Source organism: Zootoca vivipara, chromosome Z (assembly GCF_963506605.1).
Source record: "Zootoca vivipara chromosome Z, rZooViv1.1, whole genome shotgun sequence".
Classification (NCBI taxonomy): Eukaryota; Metazoa; Chordata; class Lepidosauria; order Squamata; family Lacertidae; genus Zootoca; species Zootoca vivipara.
This window is the reverse complement of record NC_083294.1, coordinates 9,435,085-9,444,547: the sequence shown is the minus strand read 5'-3', so window position 1 is coordinate 9,444,547 and position 9,463 is coordinate 9,435,085. Positions and strand designations below refer to the sequence as shown.

The window sequence follows — 9,463 nt, the reverse complement described above, 5'->3', positions numbered from 1 at the left end:
TTGCTCTCATTTTGAAAGGACATTTATCCATATTCTGCAAATAAAATAAACATTTTGATACAATACTATACTACAGCGAAATGTTTATTTGTCCTTGAACCTTCCCGCCCTCTCCTTGCCACCCTCCTCTGCCACAAGCATCAAGAACCAGGGCTCTAAGCAGTTTAATTTGGTTGCTCTGATGGGGGGGGAAGGTGGGCAGGACCTTTTTTCAGGGGGAACTCACAGGAACTCAATTCTGGCACCTCTCAGGTGGGCGCAATTGCCATTCATGGTGAGTGCCAGCACATCTTTTTCTAGAATATTAGCACTGCAGGCGGGGATGAAGAGACTGAAGTCTTGTACCTTGGACTAAATCCCATTAAACTTAATGAGGCTTTTACTCCCAAGTAGAATGCATACCGGTAGGATTGCCTTGTTAAAATAGTGTCCACTGGATTAGGCCAAAGGCCCAGTATCCTGTTCCCACAGTGGCCAGCCAACCAGAAGCTGTAGCTGTAGTTGTTACAGCCCAGTCCTGTGCACGTTTACTAGGAAGTAAGGAAGCCCCAAGAGGGGCTGCACTCCCACGTAAGTAAACCTGAGCGATCCAGCGCGTGTTAAGCAAGTTCTCAGCAGCGCCGGTGCCTGACTACTTTCCGCCCCAGGCAAGGCTAAGTACTTGCGCCCGCTCACCCACCGGCATTGCTAACTTCAATTTCCAAAAAAAGACGACTGGTAGATATGATTAAATTCTACAAAAGATTTTTTAAAAAAGCAAAACGTTATCAGAAATTTATAAGATATAACAAAAATTCATCTGTATAAAACTGTGCCCGAGGTTTGCACCCTAGGCGGCTGAATGACTGGCCTTTCTTCCCCAGTGGATTCATTCCATGGGGCAAAGCGCTCAGTGAGCGCTCCGAGAGCCGTCCTCTATACGCTTTCTAATAGGGGTTTTTAAAGGGAGCGCAAAGCGGGACTGCCGCGCGTTCACTCGGCCAAGGGGACAACGTGCGGACCCAAGAAGAGCCGCCGGGGGTTGTCAGAGGCCGTCGGGCTGGACGGAAGAAAGAGAGTCAGATCGAGCGTTGGTGGAGCAACCGCCGTCGACCCCGAGCAAGCTGGAGCGGGGCTCTGATCCGGAGCTCCTGTTGCTCTGCGGCTGCAGCAAACCGCCAAGCTGGGCAAGCCGGTCGGTGTCCTAGTGGAGGATAGGGGGATGAACGTCCGGGAGAAGCGGGAGATCACCGGGTTAAACGGTGAGGCAGACTTATGAAGGTGGAAGCCAACGCTTTAAAAATGAGTAAACAGCTACAATGGCTAAATGGAACTGCCTTGTAAAAGAGCATTGCTAAGGGACAAGCAACAGGGAAGGGAGATTGCTTTCATCCCGCAGCGTGTGGGCCTCCCTGTGGCTGATAGGAGCTGGAATCTGACACCAGTTTTTGACATTCACGTGTGTATTTTTAGGATTTTGCTTTAAAATGTTTTTTTTAAAAATATTCTGATTAACCCACCCTGGGTCCTTTGGGTACAGGGAGGATAATCAGTAATAATAATATCTGGAAGGCCAAAAGTTATCCCAAGCCTGTAAGAAGCAAATGTTTTATTTTTGTAGAAATCACAGCCTCCCCACCCCGCCCTTTCTGGCTGCAGAATTTTTGCTTTTCTTTTTTAACAAACAGAAATAACATAACTATATATACATTCCAAATGTGTGCGCCTCTCCTCACCTCTAGGGAACTCCAGCAGTGACCTCGGGGTGTGTGGCTGGATCCTGGTCTGCCTTTCGTTCTTGATCTTCCTTATGACCTTCCCCTTGTCTTCATTTCTCTGCTTTGAGGTAAAGAAGAAGAGAGTTCATTGGGAAGCAGTCCTGCTTCTGAGATTTTATGCTGCTATTATGGTTGCTAGGGGCAAATGGTCCATCAGCGCAAATGGGGCACTGCTCCACTGACCTCAGTCTGTCCTCACCTGGCCCTCACCTGCCTGTCTTGTTACTTACAGTGGCACCTTGGTTTACAACCATAATCCGTTCTGGAGGTCCGGTTGTAAACCAAAACAGGTTTTAACCCAAGGCACACTTTCGCCAATGGGGCCTCCCCCCAAAAAGAAAGGGTTGTAATCCCCCCCCAAAAAAGGGACACACACTTCCGGGTTTGACGTGGTTATAATCCAAAATGGTTTAATAGAAAATGGTTGCAAACCAAGGTACCACTGTATTTGTACTGGGGGGGGGCACTGCCTGTCAATTTACTCCTCTTCGATCTCAGTATTGCCCTTGCAGAATTCAGAAGATGGTAGAATGGCTCCACCTGTCATTGATTCTGGTGCTACCTGCTGTTGGGCTTCCTGTATTCTGTCACACCAGTCTTCATGGGCACCAGCCCCCACTGCTTGTCTGTCCCAACAAGCATTGCCAAAAGTCACCATGCTTCATTATCCGAACTTCTGGGACAGATGTTCTACCCTGTAAACAGCAAGCATGGACATTGCAAACACAATTTGCATTTATTAAATTATTATTATTATTTTATTTATTAACTTTATTAATCACTTATCACTCAAAACGTCTCAAAGCAACTTACAGTGAAGAAATTATATGCATAAATACTCCCAACTCCCAAGAGACTGCGATCTGCTCACAGAGTTAAAAACTGTCAGTGATCTACCCCCTTTTTGGGGGTTCGGATCAAAGTTGTTGAGTTTTTTCAGGGAGGAGGTAAAATGTTGAGCTTTTTTTAGGGGAGCCACATTTGCTCAGATTCTTTGGGGGGAGCCAATGATCTACCAGTGATCTACTGCAGACGTCCAGTGATCTACTGGTAGATCACGATCTACCTGTTGGACATGCCTGCATTACACCATAGAAAAGGGGAGGGGCGGTGGCGATCATATAACACATTAATGTTTCATATAACTTATTAGGGAAACAAAACAAGACAAGACAAGACAAGACACGTAATAGTAATAGGAAAATGTTAGCAGTATGTAAACAAAGAAATAGTCCCACCTACTAACACATAAAAATAAAAACACTAACATCTCCCTCCATAATCCCAAAATAATTCACAACATCCCACTGTTTGTTTGTTTGTAAAAATCCCCACTCCACCAAGAAGTATGATGTCAAGGGCAGCTGCTGTGTGTTCCAGCATCTCTCCCTTCCTTTCAAGGGGGAGCAGCAGCAAAAGCAAAGCAGGGGGGTGGTAAAAGTTTTATGTGCTCTGTGGTTGTCCTGGCTCCTCTTGATCTCCAGCCACTGGTGGGAATGCATAATCTGAAATGTGTGAGATGGCATAAACTCTCTAGGATATTATATGTGACTCCCCCACCCACCCACCCATTTCAGATTGTCATGGAATATCAGCGAGCTGTCATCTTTAGACTAGGACACATCCGAAAAGGAGGTCCAAAAGGCCCAGGTGAGTATTATATTATGGTCTAGCATACAACAGGATTTTGCTGCAAGTTTCTCCTCTCTTTTACCCTTGCCATTGGCCTACCCACGATTCCAAGGACCATCTCATTCAGGTCAGGTCCATACAATTAATTTAAAGCACGTGGTTTCCCCCAAGGAATCCTGGGAACTGTGGTTTGTTAAAGATGCTGGGGTTTGCAGCGCTGCAGAGGGTAAACTACAGCTCCCAGGATTCTTCAGGGTTAAAGGTAACGGGCCCCCTGACCATTAGGTCCAGTCACGGGCGTCTCTGGGGTTGCAGCACTCATCTCACTTTATTGGCCGAGGGAGCCGGCGTACAGCTTCTGGGTCATGTGGCCAGCATGACTAAGCCGCTTCTGGTGAACCAGAGCAGCACACGGAAATGCCATTTATCTTCCCGCTGGAGTGGTACCTATTTATCTACTTGCACTTCATGCTTTCGAACTGCTAGGTTGGCAGGAGCTGGGACCAAACAACGGTAGCTCACCCCGTTGCGGGGATTCGAACCGCCGACCCTCTGATCAGCAAGCCCTAGGCTCTGTGGTTTAACCCACAGTGCCCCCTGCGTCTTCAGGGTTAGCTGTGCGCTAATATATGGTGTGGAGGTGACAGTTTTCAATGCATTTCCCTGACACTTTACTAACTGGGGGGGGGGGGAGTTAGTAGATTTGTTGAACAAGGGGGACAGAGTGCATTAATCCACTATAACTGTGCAAACCAACATCTCCAGTGGTGGTTATAATTTCTTTTCCTGCAGGTATCTATTTCATTCTGCCCTGCATAGACGAAGTTGTCACAGTGGACATGAGGACTGTGTCATTTGATATACCCCCCCAGGAAGTAAGTATTTCTGGTCCTTGACCTCTTTCATCTCTTTTGAATACCAGATAAAATCATACAACTGTATTTAGTCCAACCCCCTGCAATGCAGGAATAGGCAGCTGTCCCATACGGGGATCGAACCTGCAATCTTGGCATTATCAGCACCACACTCTAACTAACTGAGCTATCCAGACTAGTCTACTCTGTCCTCCTGCTTTATAAATAGTTTTCTAAAAACCCAGTGCTCTTCTTTCACCACCTCAGATTTCAAGACTATAGAGCTCCTTTAGTGGTCATGGCTGGCGCTATTGGGGCTGATAGGTTGGAAGGCTGGGAGACCAGCAGTAGGTGGAGCCAGAGCCATGACAGGTGATGCCAGGTAATTTCAGTTCTGTTTCCATACTTCTCCCTGCTAAGTTCTGTGAAGGGGAACAGTAATGTATTGGCTATCCAGTGAGTACCAGATCAGGTTGTTATCCATCTGGAAAGCCACCCCTTCTTCTGCATCGATGTAGGATTTAGGTTGGCCCAGGCCTTTGGAGAGACTCTCCACAAGCAAAGCATGAGCAAGCTACCACAAGGCCCACCTACAAATCCTTCCTGGCAGAAGACACTGGGTGGAGAGGTGGGGAGCCTTGCATACTTTTATAAATCTCTATCACGTTTCACTTGCCTTTTCTCAAAACTAAAAAGCCCCAGGTGCTAAAAAGCCTTTCCTTTGTTAAAGCAGTTTGTTCATAATTGTGGCTGGATTGATGAGGCTTATTTCATAGCTGCCAAGTTTCCCCTTTTCTCACGAGGAAGCCTATTCAGCATAAGGGAATTTCCCTTAAAAAAAGGGATAACTTGGCAGCTATGGCTTATTTTGATTTCTGTCAGTGGGATTCTGTGCAGGCAAAACTGTTGCAAGACTGGCCCAGGGTTTAATTAATAAGAACCACTAGACACAACATGTTTGCTGATTACCAGGCCTACCCCCATCCTCAATTTCTGTGATTGTGAATGGGTTCTAAAACAAGTCATTTTGCTTCAGTTTTGTAGATCTCAACCTTTATGAGGCCTGTTAAGGAACAGCAAGTAGAAATAATAGAGTGGATGGGGCTCAGCATTTTGTCAAAAGAGTTCCTTGTAGGTTTTGGTTTCTGATCGATCATGCTGTTGGTGCCAACAGGTGTACTTCTGCAGGTGTTTAAAGCTGTCTTCTCCAATTGCATACAGCCAGGTGCAAAACAACAGTTCTGCATGCACCAATAGTACAGTTACACACACACACACACACACACACAGAGAGAGAGAGAGAGAGAGAGAGAGAGAGAGAGAGAGAGAGAGAGAGAGAATAACAGATGTTGCACAATCAAAGGAATGAATAAGTACACATTACTGAGCATGTTCGCATCTGAAAATAAAATACTCATTGATTGCCTAATAACTTGTCTGCTTGCAGTTGGTTCCTCCTAACATGTGCTTAGCAGCTGCTACTAGAAACATGCTTTGACTCATTGCTTTATTTTGTAACTCCTCCTGCTTCTGCTTCTACCCTAGATTCTTACCAAAGATTCAGTAACGGTTCTTGTGGACGGTGTGGTTTATTACCGAGTTCAGAACGCCATCCTCTCTGTGACAAAAGTTGCTTTTGCCGACTCAGCCACTCGGCTCCTGGCTCAGACCACATTGAGGAACGTTCTTGGGACCAAGAGCCTCTCTCAGATCCTCTCTGACCGGGAGGAAATCGCCCACAGCATGCAGGTATGACAGCAATGGCTCCATTTGGAGTATGTAGTGGCACCCGCCCTGTGGAACGCCTTCCCAGAAGATGTCAAGGCAATAAGTAACTATTTTACTTTTAGAAGACAACTGAAGGCGGCCCTGTTTAGGGAAGTTTTTAATGTTTGATGCTGTATTGTTTTTAATATTCAGTTGGGGAAACCCAGCCAGATGGGCGGGGTATAAATAATAAATTATTATTATAATTAATTAATTAATTAATAATTATTGTCAGGGTTGATGTGGCTACTCTTGAGTAACGACCCTCCACATGCTTGTCTTTAAGATGGTTTTATTAGTGCACATTATTTACAGTGTAACGAGCTGGTGGTTTCATGTCCGCTCACTCCGAATCAGATTCCTGCACTGGCGATCGCCGGGTTCTAGACCAACATAAAAGCCTCGGAACTGTGAAGTGTTTCCCTTTTCTCCGCCTCCTCAATTCCGGTGTCGGGGGGAATGGCCTGCGGACTGACAACTCCTGTCCCCTCTTTCTCCCTCCCTCTCTTCCTGCCTATGGAGCAAGGGCTCTTGGATGTTGCTCGAGGGCTGGCACTCCCTTTCCGTCTCCTGGCTCTGCCCATCAGACCCTTCGCTCTCGTGGCTGCTCGGAGACGAGCTGCTCCTGATGAGGGGAGGCTGTTCTCTGTAAGCCTTCCCCCTTACAATTATAAATAATAAATAAATAAATAAATAAATAAATATAATAAATTATTAATGTTGTTATTATTATTATGGAATTGAAAGTGTGTTCTGAGGGGATATGACTAGCAATAAAAGTTTTTACTTATATGTCTGGACAAGCAGAAAGCACGTGGAACACGGCATATTTTTGAAGGATTGGGCAGTTGTTCCCAATTTAATTACAGTCATACCTCGGTTTAAGTACACTTCGGTTTGAGTACTTTCAGTTTAAGTACTCTGCGAACCCGCCTGGAACGGATTAATCCACTTTCCATTACTTTCAATGGGAAAGTTTACTTCAGGTTAAGTACACTTCGGTTTAAGTACTCCACAGACCGTCTGGAACGGATTAATCCACTTTCTATTACTTTCAATGGAAAAGTTCGCTTCAGGTTAAGTACGCTTCAGGTTAAGTACAGACTTCCGGAACCAATTGTGTACTTAAACCGAGGTACCGCTGTAATTTCAGATGCATGAAATGCTGGAATGTGACTGCTTGTTGATAAACAACAACAGTCTTGAGATTATAAGCATGATTATAAAATATGGTTTATCTATAGTGTGAAGGGTATATGTTACTTGGAGATGGAACTATATAATCTAATAGTAGCATTCTGTTGGTGTTTGGAATTAAAACACTCAGCCAGGAGTTGACCTTAATGAGGCTGAACGTTGGAAGATGCAGGGCAGATAAGAGAAAGGACTTCTTCATGCACCACATAGTTAAACTATGGAGCTTGCTCCCACAGGAAGCAGTGATGGCCTCCAACTTGGATGGTTTTGAAAAGGGATTAGTCAAATTCATTAAGAACAAAACTATAGGCTGCTAGCCTTGATAGCTATGTTCTACCTCCACTGTCAGAGATAATCTCCCTCTGAATACCAGATGCTGGGAATTGCAGGTGGGCAGAGGACTGTTGTGCTTATGTCCTGCTTGTGGGCTAAGATATCTAAGACATCTAGTTGGCCTGGATGCTAGACAAGATGGGACACTGGCTGATGTAGCAGATTCATCTTATGCTCTTGCGGGCCTTTTCAAAGTGCTACTCCAAATAGAGCTTTAGAAGGGGATTTTGAAGGGCAAAAAGGTCACCTGACATAACTGTGGTCCAGGAGGCCTGGGGAAAAGATAGCCATTTGACCCATGGGGTTAATAGAGTTCCCTGTTTTTATCCCAGCTTCTGTGACCTCCATTGGACCAGCCTGACCTCTTGCATAATAATATCTTGATGAACAAGTGCATTCTTGCATATCTCTATATATTTAATAAACAGATCACATTAGATGAAGCCACAGATGACTGGGGTATAAAGGTGGAGCGGGTAGAGATCAAAGATGTGAAGCTGCCCATCCAACTGCAGAGAGCCATGGCTGCTGAAGCAGAAGCTACCCGGGAAGCAAGAGCAAAGGTACGGGGGCTCTATAGATTTGGTTTAGCTGGTGACTTTCCGGAAAGTTCATCACCCAGAAGACAGCAAAGGGGCAGTAGGAAGTACAGTAAAGGCAAACATTGGCATTGTAGGGCTACTAACCTAGGGTCTATGACTTTAAATTAGGGTTGGGGAACCTCAGGTCCTAGGGCCAAATGTGGCCCTCCAAGCCTCCATTTCCCACTAGTCTATTTCCATACCGTTATATTTTTTCCTAGTCACACAGCCATTAAAGGCACAAGGTGTCATTTATTTGTTCCTGTACCTGTACTTTTTGCTGTGAGCAACTCCTGTTGGAAGATCATGATTCCTTTCAGGTGGGGAAGATAGAGGAAATGTCTCACATTCCTTCTGATTGCCTAGCAACAGTGATTGACTATAGTGTCCTTAATCACAGCAGCACCTCCACATCTGCCTAATAAGCCTTAGAACATTGCCTCCGCATGTTTGCTTTCTAACTTTTTTTATAGATGTCTGACAGACGTAGCTTTCATTAACGAAATAAGGTGAGAGTCATTCAACTGAATGAGTTCATTCCTAGCCTGTGGCATGTATCTCTGTGACTTGGTCTGACTTATGTAGGAATGGGTGCAGCTATTACATAAGGCCACCCTGATGTAAAACACCAAACTCCTTACCTGGAATTTCTTCCCTTCTAGGTGATTGCAGCAGAAGGTGAAAGGAACTCCTCCCTGGCCTTGAAGGAAGCTGCCTTAGTGATCACGGAGTCTCCTGCAGCCCTCCAGCTTCGCTACCTACAGACTCTGACCACTATTGCTGCTGAGAAGAACTCTACCATTGTGTTTCCGCTGCCATTGGATATGCTGCAAAGTTTCACTGGAACAAAACGTTAACTGGGGATGTAGATGCAGGACGAGGGGCTGTTTCTCAGGACCCCAGATTTTCTTAAAAGTGCAATGCAGTGTTGGACAAAGGAAGATTAATTTAATTGTTTGTTAGCAGAGGTTTTTTTACATTTTGTTTTTTATTTCTCTTCCCAAACATGAATAAAGTTACTGATTTTAACCCTGTATTCTCAGTCATCTACACATCTCCCTTCTTTTGTCCCATTTCTGATTTCAAAGGGCCTTATAGGCTGCATTCAGAAGGTCCCAGGTTCAACTCCTGGCATCTCTAGGTAGGGCTGGAGAAGACTCCGTCTGAAACTCTGGAGATCCACTTCCAGTTGCTGTAGAGTCGACTGTACTGAGGTAGATGGACCAGTTTGCTCTATATAAGGCTGTGTAGACATTACCAGCTTAAAACACAACAAGGTCATTCTTTTCCCCACTCCAGATTGAAGCAGGTCTGGAGAAAAAACACATATCAAGATGCAGTA

The 9,463-nt window shown here is 45.2% G+C and overlaps 1 protein-coding gene across 1 annotated transcript; it reads left to right on the top strand.

The window, feature by feature from the left end:
* The first annotated feature begins 1,201 nt into the window (after nt 1-1,201).
* Nucleotides 1,202-9,108, top strand: LOC118084275 (stomatin). The gene is made up of 7 exons (XM_035113651.2): nt 1,202-1,241; nt 1,722-1,825; nt 3,335-3,407; nt 4,182-4,264; nt 5,789-5,992; nt 7,969-8,103; nt 8,784-9,108. Exons 1-7 carry the CDS (start codon nt 1,202-1,204, stop codon nt 8,976-8,978), a joined length of 834 nt encoding a protein of 277 aa, XP_034969542.1. The 3' UTR covers nt 8,979-9,108.
* Nucleotides 9,109-9,463: the final 355 nt, after the last annotated feature.